This window comes from Vulpes lagopus, chromosome 23, assembly GCF_018345385.1.
Source record: "Vulpes lagopus strain Blue_001 chromosome 23, ASM1834538v1, whole genome shotgun sequence".
NCBI lineage: Eukaryota > Metazoa > Chordata > Mammalia > Carnivora > Canidae > Vulpes > Vulpes lagopus.
Genome location: NC_054846.1, coordinates 8,495,722 through 8,515,788, shown reverse-complemented (window position 1 = coordinate 8,515,788; position 20,067 = coordinate 8,495,722). Strand labels below are relative to the sequence as shown.

The window sequence follows — 20,067 nt, the reverse complement described above, 5'->3', positions numbered from 1 at the left end:
TCTGCCTGTATCTCTGCCTCTCTCTCTCTCTGTGTGACTATCATAAATAAATAAAAATTAAAAAAAAAAAATTTAAAAAAAAATTAATTATAAAAAAATAATAATAATAATAATTCGTACAAATCTGATGTAAGAGCCTCAATATGGAAATGAAATAGATGACAGAAAGATAGACAATAGATAGTAATAGCTGGTAAAAATAAAACCTTTTATTTAGTTAGTTAGTTTTAGTTTTTAATAGCTGGGTATTTAAAGCCGATATCACACAGAAGTTGGAATTCTGTTGGTAGACTATCAAACTGATAAATCATGTATTTGGTCTAGAAAAGAGAATATGAAAATAATTTTATTATTTTAACTCTAGTAATTTCTAATAATGTTTCACTTAAACTTCTTAGAAGCAGTTTTTCCATCTGTACATGGAAATGACAATAGTGATCAAATAGAGCTATGCAGACAAAATAAAGTACCTACTACAGTTTAGTAGGTATTTGCTAAATACAAGTTCTCTTAGTGCTAAGTGCTAACATCCAACTTCTCTGTTAAAATGGAGGAATCAAACCCTCTCACAGAATTCTCCTTTCTTCTATCTAATGATATGAACCAAGTTTTTAAAAGTAAAAACTTGTCCAAAAGCCAACAAACACAGCCAAACCAGGAAAGGGGGACAAGCCAAAGCCAGAAACCAAAACCTGACAGCCAAGGAAACAAACAGATGCAGAGAAATGTTGAAAAGTGTCATCATTTCTGTAGCAAGGCCACAGAACTAAACTACATGAAAGCTCAGAGTTTCAGGGAAAAAATGCAGTGTTTAGTTCTCACTCACAAGATTATACTTGAGCTCCCCAAATGCTGTAGATGTCCAATCACATTTAAACCATATTTTAGTCCAATAATTCAAATAGTCTCTGTATCTATCAGGGCTTAATGCATGAAACAGAACCCATTCTAGATCTGTTGAACAGAAATTAGATACTTACAAAATTCCCAGTAAAGCTGGAAGAGTGGATGATGACAGCAAGGCTCCCATTGACGCCATTGAATCAACCACACCCCAACAAAGCCATAATCCAGAGACTGAGTGGCTACACCACCACTGTTGATTCTGCTGCCCCTGCCGCTAACAGAACCACCTCTTTGCACCCGCAAAGCTGGTGATACCCAAATAGCCCTCCCGCTGCTTCAATTGCCTCAACACAACGTCTCTGTTTTAGATACACCAATAGGAAAGTGATCTCTACCTCTCTTCTACCAACCAAAACATGTGTGAGTACACCTGATCCTGGCTGTACAGGAGATGTGAGGTGGTGTCATAAGCTTTTCAGCCTCTGCTTTCCAGGAACACCGATGGGGGGAATTGAACGGAGGTTGGACAAGCCAATCTACGGTATCCAATGCAGCTCTGCAATACATGGCCATATCCCTCGTAATCTACCCCTTTGGTGACTCAATCAGTACCCATAAGCATTTCCCTCTCAACCTTATTTAGTCCAAGGCGACATTGAATCTGGATTCTGGTCAACAATCTGGCAAACTACTGCTTGAGCTAGCGCACTGAATCCAGAAACCCATATTAAAGAGCTTTGCCCAATCAAAATTACAGTCCCTCCCCCTGGTCTAGTACAGTCAGAAGATGTTCCCACACAATTTCCTTGGGTTTCTGCTTATATGAAATAGCAAATTCTTGTGGTGCTGATCTTTATTTCCTAAATGTTTGGCTTCTGGGGTGTGCTGGGATCTGACTCTGATTATGATAGGCTGGGAGATGAGGAAGAAGGATCAACGCGTGGGGCCTGGAGAGACCTCACAAGTTATTTACCTCCAGTAAAGCAACCAGCATGTCTCCAACAAACCACAGCCAATCTCATGGGACAAGGGAAGGGAGCTGCTTCTGCTGACAGGAGCGGTTGCATAGGATAAGGATTTGGAGCATTCAAATTCAACTCAACACATTCAAATGTCCTATTACAGTTCAGGGGGTCTCCTCCCTTCCAAATCAGTGTCCTAAAGTTCACTTAAAAGAGATAACAAAACATGAATTAGGCTTACACTGTCACCTTGGTAACCCATTGGATCAGATTCTGATTTGAGGTAACATTAACCCTGAGATCACAGAGATTTAAAAAAAAAAATTACCTTAGAGTAGTCGTGGAAGCTCTCTGGTTCTCTGAACTTTCTAGAACTGTTAATGTTAAACCCTGGGCCTGTTCCATTTCCTTGCTTTAATCTCTCCAAGACATCTCCATAGCTATCCTAATCCACCCTTTGACCATAGCTAACCTAATCCACAATCCCCTCATTTTCATTCTAATGATTTATCGTAACAACCACTTTGCCAGACTGTAGCCTTCTAAGAGGCATGTTGTAAGGAAACCTTAAGACATCATTTAAGTAACTTCTTTGTCACAGTGTACCATAAACGTTGAGAGTCCTATTTTCGGATAGTAATAGTATTGCCATTATCTTCAAAATGGACCAGGTCAGATCATCAATCCAATGTTTCCATCCTTGAGAGTCTGTTATCTTCAATCCCCTCTGGGAGGAGGAAACAAACCACTCTAGATTGGGGGTGGGGAGGAGCTCTTAAGAAAAAAGAGATTTCATACAGGGAAGAAGCTGTTTATGGAATCACTGTAAAGACTATAGAAAGAGGAGTCAGGAGCGGGAAAACAAACCACCATAATTGCAAGATCAAGATCAAGAAGCATCTGCTGCTGTTGCCACTAGTCACTGGTCTGTCACTGGTGCAACCAATCCTCTCCTTACCTGTGAAACTGAACGCTGAGGCTGACTGCACGAACTGCCCCAACTTGCACTAGATACCCACAAGACGGGTATCCGCAAACTTCCATCTCACTTGCAAGCATCCAAATGGTAGAAACTTTTCTATCACAAGAACCCTAGCTGCCCGAGGTCTGGAAAACAGAGATTTGAGTTACCAACTTCTAAAGAACAACAAAACCATTCTAAACCCAGTAGAGAAAGGGGAGGAGCCAACTTCACAAAATCTGCCTGGGTCTCAATAGCTTGTAGTCTCTATTTAGCTGTACAAGCTCAGTCTTTCCAATTCCCTCCCCTTCTTCCTGTTTCTCTGCCTGAGATGTCATCCTCATGATGTCAAAGGCTGGGGATGGCTGGGTTTTGCCATTTCTAGGATATTGTTACTGGCCACCTAGTTACTGGTGCCCAGCTGAGGTCTCGTGCCAAAGTGTGCAGTTCGTAAGTGTCAAAGGACATCAAGGTTCAGAAGGAGAATATTTTAAACACAATGTTTAAACAATCTTCTTTCCAATTTTTTGCATTTGGTGGGATTTCTTTATAAAAGGAAGTCTAATTTTACAAGTTATATATAGCATTTGTGTTAGTATACCTTTCCCTTTCCAAAGATGATCTTCATGGAGGAGTTAATGAGCATGGAAAATAAAAAAAATAACCTGGAGAAGGGGGGATTTTTTTTTTATAAATTTATTTTTTATCGATGTTCAATTTGCCAACATATAGAATAATACCCAGTGCTCATCCCATCAAGTGCCCCCCTCAGTGCTTGTCACCCAGTCACCCCCACCCCCCACCCACCTCCCCTTCCACCACCCCTAGTTCGTTTCCCAGAGTTAGGAGTCTTTCATGTTCTGTCTCCCTCCCTGATATTTCCCACTCATTTTTTTCTCCTTTCGAGAAGGGGGGAATTATTACAAATCATATTGCATCAGATATGAGCATATTCCCAGAAACTTACTTTTCAGTTTTGGGCAACTTGATACATTATGGGGACCATTCACCAATCCAGAGAATTTAGGAGTAACAAAGATTATATGGAAAAATATAATGAGTTGCATATTAAAAATATTGAATTTGAGATGCCTATAGTAAGTAAACTGATCACATATTATTACAGTAGAAAAAGTGCAGGTTGAAGATATAATTTGGAAGTCCTCTGATAAGAGTTGGAACCATGGTTATGATAAAGACCATGTCACCAAATCCATGCCACTGAACAAAGTTGTAATGTTTGGATTCAAGTCTCAGATTTGAATTATACATCCATGGCAGAAATCATTTATAAAATTCATGCCAGATTTGGGGCCCCTGAGTGGCTCAGTAGGTTAAGCACCTGCCTTTGGTTTGGTGGGCTATGTATGATCCAGGGTCCTGGGATGGAGCCCTGTTTTGGGCTCCCTGCTCAGCGGGGAGCCTCGTCCTCCGTCCCTCTCCTCCCTGCTCCTGCTCTCTTGCGCACTAGCTCTGTCACTATCTCTGTTTCTCTCTTTCAAATAAATAAATAAAATCTTATTTTAAAAAAAATCAGTGCTAGATTCAATACTAGTTTTTAAAATCAGGATAAACTTTATAGTTTTTATCATCCGCTCATATGTTTATGCATCCTTAAAGAATCCTGACAACATTCTGAAAAAATTTTAGAACCTCTGGAAAGGATCACATCCATACTTTCCCAGTAAGATGAAAGTTTGTACCATCTGCAAAGATCTCCAAAGAAGTTGTGCCTACATTCCCATTCATTGTCCATCCTATCAGCTGATTGGCTTCATTGTCTCTTATGTTTAAAAATAACTAAAAGGTCATAAGGAATTTTGTGAAGAAAACTTATTTTCATTTTTTCTCCCTAACGAAAGACTTTTACTATTGCGGGGTTTTTTTCAATGATACAGGCTTTTAATATCAAAATCAGGAAATATAGATGAGAAAATATTAAGCGATCAGAAGATAATTCCCCTTAAAACCATCCATGACACCATGATGCCCTTAAAAAAATGGAATGCAATCATGCTGGTCATGTTATTTTTTTTCTTCTTTTCTTTAACAATCATGACTGTCTATCCATGTTAACACACCTCCAACATCAGTTTAAATGATAGAAGATTAACCATAATATAATCAATATACTATGAACAGCGTGCTATATTCCAATACTTAAGAAAGTACTGTCTCTTAAAATGTGATTCAAACTCTACTTGCTGGGACATGTGGGTGGCTCAGTGGTTGAGCCTCTGCCTTTGGCTCAAGTCATGATCCCGGTGTCCCGGGGTGGAGTCCCTCATCGGGCTCCCTGTGGGGAATGTGTCTCTGCCTCTTTCTGTGTGTCTTTCATGAATAAATAAACAAACAAACACTACTTGCTGAAGAATCACCTGTAGTGCCCACAGTGGAGACTTGGAGACCCATCTCAGACCTATGTAATCAGGACTTCTAGGTGGGGTGGAGGGGATGTGAATTTCTGATTCACATTTGTCAACAAACTCCCAGATGATATTTATCTCACTAAGATTGAGACTGTCTTATTCACTTTAAAGAAAAGAGTTATTTTTCCCAACACACCAGAATATTTGTTTTCTTGAACTTTTCTGCTCTCTTTTATTTTAGGAGACAACAACGGATGGCCTTTGCAATTTGACAAGTATTTTGCCAATTACTACAGAATGACTTCCTCATATCCCTTTGAGGCACAAACATCTGAATGCTGTAAGTAATCAGTGGCATTGAGTCTCCTTTCCCATGAGTTCAAAGAAAATATCATGTTTTTAAAAGTTACATCCAACATATTTTTATTAAAAAGGTCAATTATAGTTTTCTAAAACAAACTCTATTAGACATGCAGCCTTAATTTGAGAATTTTATTTAAAAGTGACTCAGAGATCTTAAGTTTGAAAGCAATATATATCATGCCAGGTATTGTTGTGAACAGAATTAATGTCCCTCAGGGTTGCTATTTTATGGTGTTTTTTTTTTTTCACAGTCATAATAGCCTCTGATACCAAGGAAACTGTAGAAACAGAAGAGCAGAGAAGCTGTTTGCATTTCAGTGTTTGCAAGTGAAAAATCTTCTGAGGTCTAAACTACTTTAGAACTACAAAAAAGCCTCATTAATTATAACCTGCTATGCTTAGTCACATACTGAGAACTTCTAAAAACACTGAAGGGGCTGTGGGAGGGTATAACCTCAGGACAGGCTGTGATATTTTAGAACAGGAAGATCTTGTAAATAGCTCCTTTTAAATAAATTTTGTTTATTGTAATAAATTATGCAAATATAAATTTGTGCTTTAGAGTTATCAGTTTGATCCTAGTTTTACAAAACCTTGGTTAAATAGTGGGCGAGTGTGTGTGGGGGGCGGAATCCTTTACTATAATTTTTCCTTTATGTTCTATCACAAATAGTAAAGTATAGCTTTTTTTAAAAAATGTTTAATTTTTTTTATCTTCAGTATTCAAATGCGATTAATAAAAAAAATACTAACAGGCCCCAATTTAAGTAAGCATGCATCCATTCTGTAAACCCACAAGCTACTCAGCAATCTGTTTCAGCCTCACATTTTCTCACAGAGACCAAATTACATGAGCACTGAAAGGCTGAAACCTTTTGGGAAAGAAAAAAGGTAACAGACATAATTCAATTGCTAATATCATACAAAAAAATTAATGGATTATGTCATGTTACTGCAAAACATAGATTTTTGTTGTTGTTTGATTAGTCTTTTCATTTCTTAAATTTTAATTGAATATTTTTATATCTCTTTATTCCCAAGTGGATTTTATAATAGAAATATGACTACCAACAGATTTAAGCCATTAATAGATTATATAAGACAAAAATTCAACAGTGAATGGGAAAGAGAATGGGAAGAAAATTTATATAAGGAAATCCTCACTGAGAAGTTCAATAATTGTCCAAAGCTTAGTTCTGAATTTTGTAGTAATCAGGCTAAAGAAGGAAAATAATGAGTAGCAAAACTTTTATAGCCTGGCTTGTAAAGCAAAAACAAACAAAGGGGGGGGGGAACAGATCAAGTCAGTAAAAGAAATAACTTTTTGCCTAATCCTGAACTTTGGGAGAAATGTTTCCTAAGTATAACTTCATAGGAAGTTTACATGGCTAACTTCTATATCATTTATACAGTAAATGATATATCAAAAAAAGATTAACGGTTTTTATTAAAGAACAAATATATAATTTTAAATTAGAGTTCTTTAAAGAGTGCAGGAAGCAGTGGTGATCAATAATTATTTGTCTTTTTCAAGCATAAAAGCAGTATAAAACAGAATGGAAAATATAGTGTAAAATTTGGGGGTGAAACTTAAAGTTCCTATTGTACCACTTTATTGAAATCAAATTAGTATAAGAATTTATTGCAAATTAAACCGAGAATGGTGTATAATAATTCTTGGTTGGGTGAAAGAATGTGAGAAATTCACATTTATAAAGTCACCTCTCAAGAACATAATCATGGAAAATAATCATTAACCAATATATTTTTAAAGTTTAAATTTGACGGATATGAGTACAGAAATTTAGAAAGAATTGTTTACTCAACCATAATTTCACCACTCAGAGGCTACCAGCATTAACTTGTTGGTACGTTTCTTTGTCTTTTTTAACATTTTTGAAATTTCCTGTACACACCATTTTTATCATGTTTTCGCTTAGCATTTTAGCATAATCAGGTATCCATGCTGTTAAAAGCTCTTTTTTGAATATACTATATATGTTTAAGTGTCATAATTTGCTTAAACATTCTTCTGATGTTGGATATTTAGGTGTTATTTTTTCATTTTTCCCCATGACAGGTGACCCTGTAATAAACATATATGAATTATCTTAGCTCCATCAATATAAAAAGAAAAAAAAGGTGGAAGTAATGCTAATTTCACTCCCTCCATTTTACCCCTCCTAGTCTCACACTCAAAAACCTTCATCCTCTCTCCCAACCCACACCCTTCCTTCCCCACAACACTCATGTTAGACGTGGCTTTAACTTGGAGACAGAATCAGTTTTCAGAGAGCCATAGCCAAAATGGTTACTTACAACCATAAAACTGTTTAAAAGTTCTTGGCGGAGGCTCTGTTTACTAAAAACACAAAACCTAAGTTATGATTTTGATCTCTTGTAACCCTGTAAAATAGTCTGTAGTTATTTGGGAGGAGAGGAGGAACACCTGTCCCCTCATAGCTGAGCAAAAGGATATTTACTAGGTCAAAGTCTGTAGCCAATCGTGCTGGTTAGTAGTCATCCACCAGCTTTGTCATAGAAATCTCTACTTTGCCATAAAGAGAATTTTCTGCTCTCTGAAAGCTTTACTGTAAAGATCAAAAACTAGAAACCTACAAACAAAAAATTCTCATAGAAAGTTTTGTTTGTTCTGTGATATTTTAAAATATTTTGAGTTCTCTATTATCATTTTTAATAGATAAGTATATATACAACATTGTATTTCTGGCTTCTTTGAGAAAGTTGGTTGACTTGGTTACACATGTTCCTATCCTAATGTGGCAACAGTTAGGAGAAGCTCTTCCACTGGGACATAGGGACAAGGCCTACACCTATTTTGTGTCAGTCCTCCATAGACATATGAGTCTGTAACCTCAGCTATACAGGTTAGGGTTTCAAAATAAATGTAGATGGGAAGCACTCCTCATGGCTCTCGTGAATCAACCATTTCCCAGGAAGCCAGGAATCAGACTATATTACACTGAATAACAATCCTATTCTATTACTGAGCTATATGGGAACACATCATTACCAGTCTCTAAGAGAGCTTAGAACAATGGGATCACATCTGTAAGACTATCACTACAGCCCCACAAGATGGCCAAAGGCACACATCCAATTCTCCCTCTTTCAAAACTAGCAGTGAGAATAGAATGGCTGGCTATGCATAAAAAAAGTTCAGTCCCATAAATGACATTTTAGGCATCCTTACATCCCTACATAAGCAAAAGATCATTTAAAAAAAAAATCTTTTAATAAACTCATGAATTTTCCAGAAAAAAAGAAATTCTACCAACACTATAATCCACACTTAGTTCTTCTTTCTCCCTAGTTAAAAATGACTTAGCCTCTCATTAAGGGTTTGACTATGCCATTAATAAATACTTTATTGTTAAGTAGCAGCTTTAATATGGACATTAAAGCCCATCACACACTATCATGTCACCCCTGGACATAACCACTCTCCTCGAGTGAGTAAAAGCAGATGCCTACATTCATTTTGCAACAAATGGAGAACAGTCTGCTATTTACAAAAATGCATGGGCTGGTAAATGTGTGTGTGTTCTTAATGTTGTAGCATCATTAACATTAAAAGCAAACTTTGTGAACTTAATTTAAAGCATTGTCCATATTGATTAGGTACAACATACTTTTGTACTAAATAATTTTCTCATAGCTTTTCATTTCTTTCTTTTCATTACCCTCCTCTTCCTGGTCCTTCGCTATCCCCATTCCTTACGACTTCTCCTTATTCAGTGGTCGGTTCTGTGCCCATGCAATGTCTTTGCCGAGGTTTAGAGGTTGACTGTGATGAGACCAATTTACGAGCTGTTCCATCAGTTTCTTCAAATGTGACTCTAATGTAAGTAGAAAAGAATGGCTTCATCCTGACGGCCAGAATAGCGCCTGTAAAATTATAATTAAGGCCTTGTCATTATTAATGCATTTTTATTCAAAGATGATGTCATTGTTCTCGGTCAATTATAATGATTGCTTCTATTTATTTTACATTTATTAAATGCTAGGCCCCACTTTAAATTATTCAATATATTAATCTATTTAGTCCCTGATAATAATCCTATGGAGTATTTAGATACATTAATGTATTTAGACCCTCATAATAATCCTATGACGTATTTAGTATCGCCGTATTTTATCTAAACAAAAGATGTCATCATTTATGTGCTACTAAAGAAAAAGGCTGCCAGTTAAACTATTATATAGAGTTTTCTTAGTATAAGAATTGAAAGAGCTCTATTAGACTTTGTTGGAAACACTCTTATCTATAAATTTAAAAAAAAAGGAAGAAAACAAGTGAAATAAACTGGATAAAATATTTCCAGAACTTCACATTTAAAATCTAACTCTTCTGAATCACATTGACTCAGATATATTGATTTTTCCAAATAACTCAAACTTATATATGTAAAAGAAAATTATCCTCGTAGTAAGTGGTTTGTTGATCTAGTACTAATTTGAATTCAACAAACTTTAGCAACACAGTCACACACATATGGCTGAAACTTTTCAAAAGAAATCACTGGAGGATACATACTTTAATCCAATGTTTTTGCTGAGTGTTTTGTTTCATCCAGATGTTTAAGTGCCTTATGGCTGACTTTTGAGTATATGAAGACAAAATAGGAGTAATTCTTAAGTTTACAAATATGGGCAAGTCCTGCTTTTGCCAACCCAAACCACATAACACAGCAACTCAATTCCTTGAAATATGAGTTGGAGAGGGCTAGAGCTCAGAGTTCCTGTAGATGATAGTACCATCAAATTAACAGAATCAATTGATAGTGACCTGAAGAGTTTATCCAAATTGGTAATGAGCTAAGAACATCAAGTAGGTTAAACCACACACAAAGGCTTCTTTTCCAAAGAAGGTGACAATCCCACCTGAACTAAGGCTAGCATTCTATCCTATCCTCAGGTCACCATAGCTCTTTGTCATAGTAATTAGTCAACAAAAAACAATAATAATATTTTAGTAGAATAAAATAATAATCTGAGATTCTGTGGAGAGTTTCCATGATTTAAATCCTGACTGGACCTGATCTGTATAAAAATTGAGATGATTTCATTCTATTTGCAAAGAGAAACAGTTATCACCAGAATACCAGAAAATCACTTGTATCAAACTACCAGAAAATCAAAGAATACCCTGATGCTGCCAGTCTCATTTTTCACTAAGTAAGAATTGAATCCATTCTCCCACAACCTAGCTAACCTTTGCATAAGAAAGGAAGAGAGGGAGAGAACTGGAAGTTTGCAAGAAGATAGACAATGACTAACCAAAGAGCACATGCCCCTAAAGAATGCCTGAAAGCATTCTGATTCAAATTAAAATAAAAAACTGTTCTGGCTCAATACATTTATACATACATTCATACAGCCACTCAAAAAGAGGTGTGTACAGTCCTTTGGGCCACCGGTTTTCAGCCCACGGTATAGAGGAAAAAACGGGATGGGACAGCTCCTCATGAAGATAGGCAAGGGAGAAGGAAGGATCTAAGATGACTTCAGGGTTTCCATCCTGAGTAATATAGTGATGGGAGAATGGGGAGACTTGGCGACAGTAAGTGGGTAAGATTAGGACTGCAATTTTAGATGGCATTTTCAATTTGAGATTAACAGGTCACTCAACAGAAATTCTCAACAGGCATTTGAAGACGTAGTAATAAAGCTCAGGAGTTTATGTTTATAACACCTTATTTTTTGTTAAAAAATAGCAGCTTCTTGTGCTTTGGGTTGAGCAACTTGATTCAAGTTGTCCATTTCTATTTTTCTCTGCAGAATTCCGACTCACCAACACATCTTGCCCTTATCTTCATTCAATTCCATAGAAAAAAGGAACCTTAGGCTTAACAGCAAATATATTAAAAGAGTAAATGTCAAATTTTATCACTGAGTTCCTGCCATATTTTGAATTGGAACTCTCATAGAGAAATACTGGAAATGGAATAGATCATATATAAGTATCAAAGAAACCAATAATCCAAGTAATATTTATTGAAGTTGGGATTTTTAAGACATTTCTCATAAATGCAATTAAACAAGAGAAACAGACAATATGATTATTTATGCATCGTTCTGGCTTCCTAAACATTAGTTTTGACAGTGTGAGGGCTGCCTATAAGATCCTAGAATTTAATTGCTAAACTACATAACCTAATTATCAGAACTTTATCAAAACTACAGCTAGCTTTGACAATAATAATTAGGATAGTTTCTCTCTCTCACACACACACACTTCACATTGTAAAGAGTCAGAATATTATATTTTAAAACACAAGAATTTATCATAGTAAAAAGGTTTTTGGCTTGTCCTACTCAGTGAGAATAACAACACTTACTTTTTTCTATTTCAACAGGATATCAGAAAAATATTGAGAATGCGATTTGTAAAAATATTTGACTTCATTTAGAAAGAAGTAGCCTTTAAATCCTAGGCACCATTAATAAAAAAACAACTTTCTAAGAAACATTATTTAGGAGTCCTTAAATAAGCTTTCCTTCCCTCCAGAATAACCTTCCCACTCCGGTGCAATTAGCCTCTTGCTCTTGGATTCTCTCATAGATCCTCACTTGTGTCTCTTTGAAGCACATCAAACATTTCTCCTTCTACTATAGTGACTGTGGTCCTGATCTGCAAGACCTGCAGAAAGGGTAGACCTTCTCTACCAGAAAAAGGGAAATGCCATAAGCTCAACGGGGGCTTAAAACTTGGTTTTTCTATATAATCTCCAAAATTCCCATAAGAGTATAGTAAACTCCAAACCCTGTTTTTGAATTGAATTTACAAGAAAATAAATAAAAATAAAACAAGATGATGGCCTTTTTACCCCTGGGCTATAAAACTGAAGTTATCGTCCAAAGAAAACTCTCTATTTATAGATAAAATATGTTATTTGTCACCCAAATGGAGTATAAGCTTCTTAAGAGCAATGATATTATCCTTTTTTACAAAGTGCAAATGGAAGGCATTCAACATATGTTGAGAAAATGAATGAATGCATGAATGAACACATTTTTAAAAACACACTAAGTTTTCATCAAATTTTTAAGTCAAATTCAAATATTCGACAGTTTATTTTTATACAACACAAACATGTAAACAAGATGTAAAGCAGAACTGAAGAGCCAAGCCACGTGAGAATAATGAGGAAAGCAGGAATTCTCAATTAGCTAACATAAGGAATGAAAGACCATTTAGTGATAGTCCGGCAGCCTAGAACAATTTCATGAGAGAGTTAGTAGTTAATCAACCTTTGGCATTCATTCATTAAAAAAACCACTAAGTGACTATTATGTATAGTGTTTAAGGACAGTGTTTCTTAAGCTTTTTTTCTTTTCATTATTACCCCCCCCAAGCCCTTTTAGACATTCTTTTTCTATTTGTCCCCTCCTGTGAAATTTTAATATTACAAACATACTGTATATCTGTTTATGTATACCTGTTCTTCATCCACTTAAAAAAGTAAGATTTTTTTTTCCCCTCCTTGAGAACCAGTTTTCACACCTTGGAGGAACAGCATCCCTATGGAGAATACATGGTCTCCCAGACTCTAGAATAGCATTTTTCAAATTAGATTCCAAAACTGTGTCCTGAGGAGTCTGAGAAACCATTTTGCCTTAAGAAGTTTTCATTCTCAAGTTTAAGCAACAATGGTCCAAACCAACATAACAACTAAGATCGGTAGTGCCTACTGTGTGACACTGTCGATTGTGTGTGACACTGTCAACTATGTGACATTGTGGTAACTGAGTCCTCTTTGCCCATTAAGTATTTCCAAGTGTTTATTCCACAGCAGACAACCTCCAGACAATGTAGTCTATTGCTTACTTAACAAGGAGCATCTTCTCCATCATATTATATAAAGATAGTGCCAAGTGCATCATATTATTACAGGTCATCTAGTACAAATCGATGCTTTCACAGTTAAAGAGACTGACAAGGAAAGATTAGAAAGATGATGTATGTGGTTCGTGCAAGGGACTCCAGCTGCGATGGTTTGGATGTTGTTCTGTTTGGTTTGGTTTTTGGTTCTTTAATTTTGTTCCTATTACCTTGCATTGCTTTTCTTAAAAAAAAAAAATCAAATGTTTAGATCCTTTCCAGTATAATCACAATTATGTGGACCTGGTTTGTGTCAAGCTGCGTATCAAATTGTGACTCAAGGGAAAATCCTTCTATGCAATTTACTAGAAATTGAAATGAAATCATTTATTGAATAAAGACAGTTCAATTGTACTTACCAATTAACAGTTTCCTTCATAATTAATTTTAAGAGGAAGTAAAGGTAGTGGGATGTGAGCAATGAAATACTGAAAAATATAAAATTACTTAAGTTCTTGAATGTGCTTTAAACAGAAAACACTTTTTATTGTCACTTCAAAACTGAGATATTTTCTAGCGTCTGTTAAATAAAAAGAGAAAAGGAAAATGTAACTGACAAGTATTTTCCCAGTTTCATTACTTTTGTGTTTCATCAGAATTACAATGTTGCAATCTAAATTTAAGAAAAGATAAATTTCTTTAATAATACAAAACTGACAGACCTAGTTCAAATGGTACTATGGATATGAGAGTAACATTATGAAATAAAACATTTCCTGAAAGCTGGTGCTAAAGTAAATAAAGCTTATGACTATTTATACTGTTGTAGTTTAAAAGTGAAGAAAAAACCCCTTGAAGAACCACCCAATTGTAACCACATTTACATTTATTTCAGGTCGCTTCGGTGGAATTTAATAAGAAAGCTTCCTCCTGATGGCTTCAGGAAGTACCATAATCTTCAGAAGCTGTAAGAAAAAAATCTAATTCCCAATATTAAAATTAACTCACATTGTTTGGGCCTGTCTCTTCCCACTTCTGCTCAGACCAGCACTATACCACTGCTTAACACTAACCTTGCCTCGGGGAAATTATTTAGCTGTTAGCTAGAGACTACCAGGGAACTTTGTTTTGAGGACTTCTAGAAGCCATTCTAGAGAAATTGCAGATACTTGTTCCCAAGGAAACTGGAGCATGAGTTCTCCTGCCACACACTAGACTGTGAAGAAATTTTTCCCATATGTTTACCAATTCAATCTCCACCTAAGAGCAAAGCATGGTGGCTCGAAACCCCAGAGCATGTTGTTTGGGAAACTTAATTCCATTCACATGTCTGCCGTGCAGGTTAAGTTTTATTTTGGCCTCAAATAGCATCTGACATGCAAGATTCCCATTCGTTCAGCATTTTTGTGCATACTCCAAAAATCCATCATGGCCCAGGTTATGTTCACCTGTTATTTAGTCCAGCTCTGTGACTAAATCATATCATCCTTGAACTGCTGGGTTTAAATATCCTGTGCTTGAATTTTGCTATCTCAGAATTCCTAGTTTCATTTTCATACCTATGTCAGTTTTAGTAATGGTTTTACACTGAGGAAATCTCGCACATAGATAAATACCTATACGTTGTTCTTAAAATAGCAGAGAGCAAAATCAGAAGAAAAATTAATCTACTTCATTTGATGAAATGTACACAAAACTCAGATAATCTGCAAGAAAGTATGTTTCATACTCAAAAATAAAATTTTCAATTAAAATGATTTCAGAACTTTATTCTGAATGTTTAGCAACCAGCAGGGAAGAGCTTTTCAAAATTAGGCCTTATGTAAAAACTTCAAGACGGGGGATCCCTGGGTGGTGCAGCGGTTCGGCGCCTGCCTTTGGCCCAGGGTGCGATACTGGAGACCCAGGATCGAATCCCACGTCGGGCTCCCAGTGCATGGAGCCTGCTTCTCCCTCTGCCTGTGTCTCTGCCTCTCTCTCTCTCTCTCTCTCTCTCTGTGACTATCATAAATAAATTTTAAAAAAAAATAAAAAAAAAAAAAAACAACTTCAAGAGGATGCTTCCTTATTCTGTTTTCTGATTTTTGGAGGCTGAAGAATTTTTCTGATCTGTAGCACCACCTTATGTCCACATGTTTAAAAGGAGTAAGGACTTCAAAAATCAAAATTCAGGTTTATGTAACACAGTAGTTGAGCATTTTTACATAATAAAAATTGAACTAATTTTTTGGGGATTTTATTCTTAAGTAACCTCTACACTTAACGTGGGGCTCGTACCCATAACGAGAAGATCAAGGGTTCAGTGCTCTACTAACTAAGCCAGCCAGGCACCCCAAATTTCTTCTTTTATTTTTTAAGATAGATTTATTATTATTTATTATTTATTTATTATTTATTTAGTATTTATTTATTTATTTATTTAGCATTTATTTATTATTTATTTAGAGAGAGAGAAAGCACATGCAGAGGTAAGGGCAGAGATAGAAAGAGAGAGAGAGAGAGAATACTCAATCCTGGGGCTCAATTCTAGAACACTCAGATCATGATCGGAACTAAAATCAAGTGTCAGTCTCTCAACCGACTGAGCCACCCAGGTGTCCCCCACAAAATACTTCTTGAGTAGCCAATTTGTCTTAACTAATAGATCAAAATAGCCTAATTACAAAAAAAAAACTCTACCTGGTTTTAGAGATAGAGCTTTGCTCAAACTCTACGCAATACAGTCTATTAATCATTAATCATTAAAACAGTTAGAAACAAGTAAATACATACTAAAGCTTCACTGTGAGACAGATGCATTCCCTACTATGTGATGAGAACCACAGCATGTTCTGTGAAATTGTTAAATGCATAATAAATTTAATAAAAACACTTTTACAAAGTTAGATTTTCTTGCATGTTGGGGAAATGAGAAATCTTTTAGTCAAAATTTCTAATTAACTAAGAATTTGCTTATACTTGAGGGCACCTGGATGTCACAGTTGGTTAAGTATCCAATTGTTTGTTTCAGCCAAGGTCACAATCTCAGGGTTATGAGATGGACCAGACTGGGGTTATGCTCCTCACTCAGCAGGGAGTCCACTGGAGATTCCCTCTCCCTCTGTCTCTAATAAATAAATAAATCTTTTTAAAAAGAATGTGTTCATATTGGTTTCTTCCTTATTGCTCCTAGTATTTATTATAAATAAAATATAAATAAATATATATATATATATGTAAACTTCAGAACACCCCAAAGGACAATTATGACCTGCACTCAGAACAAGAAGTCAGGCTCGAAACCCTTATACTGCCATTCCCTACAACCTGGGGCCAGTACTTGCAGAAGTGCAAAGCTTTACAAGGGGGCAGTTGATGCAATTGCTTGTGCCCTGGTACCTATTTCCTTTGACCTCCAGTTAACCCAAGGCCGTTCATCCTGTAAGACTCGTTAGCTACGTAAGACTGCATTCTTGTCTTGACATGCTCGTCTAATTTATACTCTTCTAATCCTGATTCTTTTTACTTCTTTTTTTTTTCTTTTGCCATTAATACTTCCTATAAGCTTCCTCAAACACTTTTTGGAGCAAGGCTTGGGGTGTCAAATTAATAAAATTAAAGCTGACTTGTTGGGCAGATTTGTGGCTAACATGGAATCTGATCTCGGGCCTAAAGATGTCACATACTTGTACTTTTGCCAGCACTGTGTTAAACACTGATCCTTCTATGATACCAGAAAATGTTAAAAAGTCCGACTTCTGGGCCTGTTTGATTACTAAATGCCTTACTGTGCATTAAAGTTTTACTTACAGAAAATTCAAATATTAAATTTTAACTATTACAAAATATTACACCATTGTTTATTCTCTTAGTAAAGGTAAAGAAATAATTTTTTAAATGTAAAAGAATGCCATTTTTATAGTCTGTGTTCATATAAAAAATGGTCTTCAACATCTTTTTAAATAACTTTTTTTTTTTTATGTTTAGTTTCTATTTTGCTTGAGGTATTTCATACATATGTGCCTTGTGACTGCTGCTGCTTTAAAGGACACAGTACACAGGACTCAGGGGAGATGAATCTTTTTGCTTTATTTTTTAATTAAATAAACCTACACTTCTGATAAAAAATAAAATAAATAAATTTTAACTATTACATGTTCATCTTTATAACCAGAATTTCTAAATCAAACTTGCCTAATCATACATGACTTTAATAGCAAGACATGAATCTAGTTTCACTAAATTATTTTGTTCTGCTTACCTTTTTAAATAGAAACAAATGTTTATTGTGGTAAAATATTTATGATGTAAAACGTACCATCTTGAGGCTCCTGGGTAGCTCAGTTGGTTGAGTGGCCAGCTCAGGTCATGATTCCAGAGTCCTGGGATGGAGCCCTGCACCAGGCTCCCTGCTCCACGGGGAGTCTGCTTCTCCCTCTGGCTTGTGCGCTCTCTCTCTCTCTCTCTCTCTCTCTCAAATAAATATATAAAATCTTTTTTATTAAATGTACCATCTTAACCAATTATAAGATACATTCAGAGCCACTAAATGTATTCATTTGCTGTGCTACCATCACTGCTACCCACCCAAAGAGCTTTTCACATCTTGCAAAATGGAAACTCTGTTTCATTATGGTTTTTTTTTTAATTGTGTTAACAGGTGCCTGCAAAACAATAAGATCAGATCCATACCCATCTATGCTTTCAGAGGACTCCACAGTCTTACTAAACTGTAAGTACCAATGCCAGTTAGCTTGCCCCTTCCACGGTGGTCTACCCGCCTGCCCTGCTGCATTCCACAGCAGCCCAGGAAAGGTCAGCTCAGCACGGTGCCTAAGGATGCTAACTCTGCGGGTCCTTAGTTCTTCACATCCTCATCAATACTTCTTATTTACTGGGGTTTTGTTGTTTGGAGATTTGTTCTTAAAAAAAAAAAAAAAACAGCCATCCTAATGGCTATGAAGTGGCATTTCATTGTAGTTTAAAGCAAAGCTTTTTAAAATAGGCTTTCTCAAAGTTCCATTTTTTTTAAAGATTTTATTTATTTATTCATGAGAGACACAGAGAAAAAGAGAGAGAGAGAGAGAAGCAAGCTCCACTCAGGGAGCCCAATGTGGGACTCCATCCCAGGACCCCATGATCACACCCTAGGCCGAAGGCAGGCACTATACCTCTGAGCCACCCAGGGATCCCCTTTCTAAGTTCCATTTCACTGAGTTTTACCAAGCAGCTGAACTGAACCTCCTGGAAGAAGTAATCGCACGAAAATATAACCAAAAATCACATAGATCAACAAGTCCCTAAATTCCTTTCAGCCCACTTGCTTTAAATCCTAATCCAAGAAATTCATTTCAGTCAGAGTCCTAGTTTGTGGTATTAGGTTTGAGACTGAGAAAAGGCTGTCTAATCATTTTCCTAGCAAAATGGAGAAGAGCCCTGGAGACTCAAATTCCTGCAGTAGCCATTTTGGGGATACTTGGGTGGATCAGTGGTTGAGCATCTGCCCTCGACTCAGGGCATGATCCCAGGGTCCTGGGATCGAGTCCCACATCCAGCCCCCCGTGGGAACCTGCTTCTCCCTCTGTCTATGTCTCTGCCTCTCTCTCTGTAACTCTCATGAGTAAATAAATAAAATCTTAAAACACACACACACACACACACACACACACACACACACACACACGGTAACCACTTTTGCCAAGTCCTCTTCCCTTCTATCCCCTCCCTCCTCTTCCGTGTCTTCACAAATCACCTAAAGTCAATACTGGATTCTTTCCCATCAGATTCCTGACTATCTTTCTCCCTAACCCCCATGAATCTGTTCAAAATTTATTAAATATCATCTGTTTGATTTAACGTTCAATGCATGTGAAGCATAGTCCAGACGGTTTCATGTTCAATGAATATAAAAAATAGTACCACAAATTCTAGTATCCTCCGTATTTTTTCCATGGTTATTCATAGCATCAGAATATTGTTTAGATGTTAAGATGTCACATACTTCTAGGTTATAATAGATAATTAGATTTGCTGTTGATCCATCCATAAATATTCATTAGCCTTTATAGTGTGCAAACATTTCAGCTAGACATCATGGGGAGGTGGCACTGAAATATAAGTCACAGAGGCTGCCTTCTAGCAGCTTACACCTTAATGTTTCGGTAAAGAGCTATGCTACCATTGGGGAGAAGTGTGCCTCTTGTTCTCCAGAAGCTTATGATCTAGGGTGGGGAAACAATACAAACATACACACAACAATTAGAGAATGATAAAAGAGGTTACTTAATTAAATCCTAAGCCTGTGTTGTTCAGATCAAAACTGGTATTAAGATTCACTGAAAGGGCCACCTGGGTGGCTCAGTGGGTTATACTTCCGACTCTTGATTTTGGCTCAAGTCATGATCTCAGGGTCGTGAGATGGAACCCCATGTCTGGTTCTGTGCTCAGTGTAGACTCTACTTGAGATCCTCTCCCTCTGCCCCTCTCCCTCACTCTTGCAACACATGCGTGCTCTCTCCCCCCCTCTCTAAAATGAATAAATAAAATAAATCTTTAAAAAAGGATTCACTGAAATGAGTGACCATTTGGGGTCTGGAGCAGTGAAGGATGACTCCGGAAAATATACAAGACTGGGCTAAACAGAGGAGTATAGCAGGAGTGGATCAAATGCTTTTTACCTAGGGGATTGCTACTGGCTTTTAAAGAGACCGGTGAGGCACATGCACCCCAATGTTTATAGCA

The 20,067-nt window shown here is 36.5% G+C and overlaps 1 protein-coding gene across 5 annotated transcripts in view; it reads left to right on the top strand.

Annotated features, from left to right (window-relative positions):
- Positions 1-20,067, top strand: part of RXFP1 (relaxin family peptide receptor 1) — a 95,076-nt gene that overhangs the window by 46,980 nt on the left and 28,029 nt on the right. For 4 of the 5 annotated variants that reach the window (XM_041737832.1, XM_041737834.1, XM_041737831.1 and 1 more), the window contains exons 3-6: positions 5,380-5,478; positions 9,261-9,366; positions 14,243-14,314; positions 17,987-18,058. In XM_041737832.1, coding sequence (XP_041593766.1) covers positions 5,380-5,478; positions 9,261-9,366; positions 14,243-14,314; positions 17,987-18,058 — 349 coding nt within the window. Of the gene's footprint in view, positions 1-5,379; positions 5,479-9,260; positions 9,367-14,242; positions 14,315-17,986; positions 18,059-20,067 lie in introns of those variants that run through there. The other variant, XM_041737836.1, reaches the window with a different exon arrangement.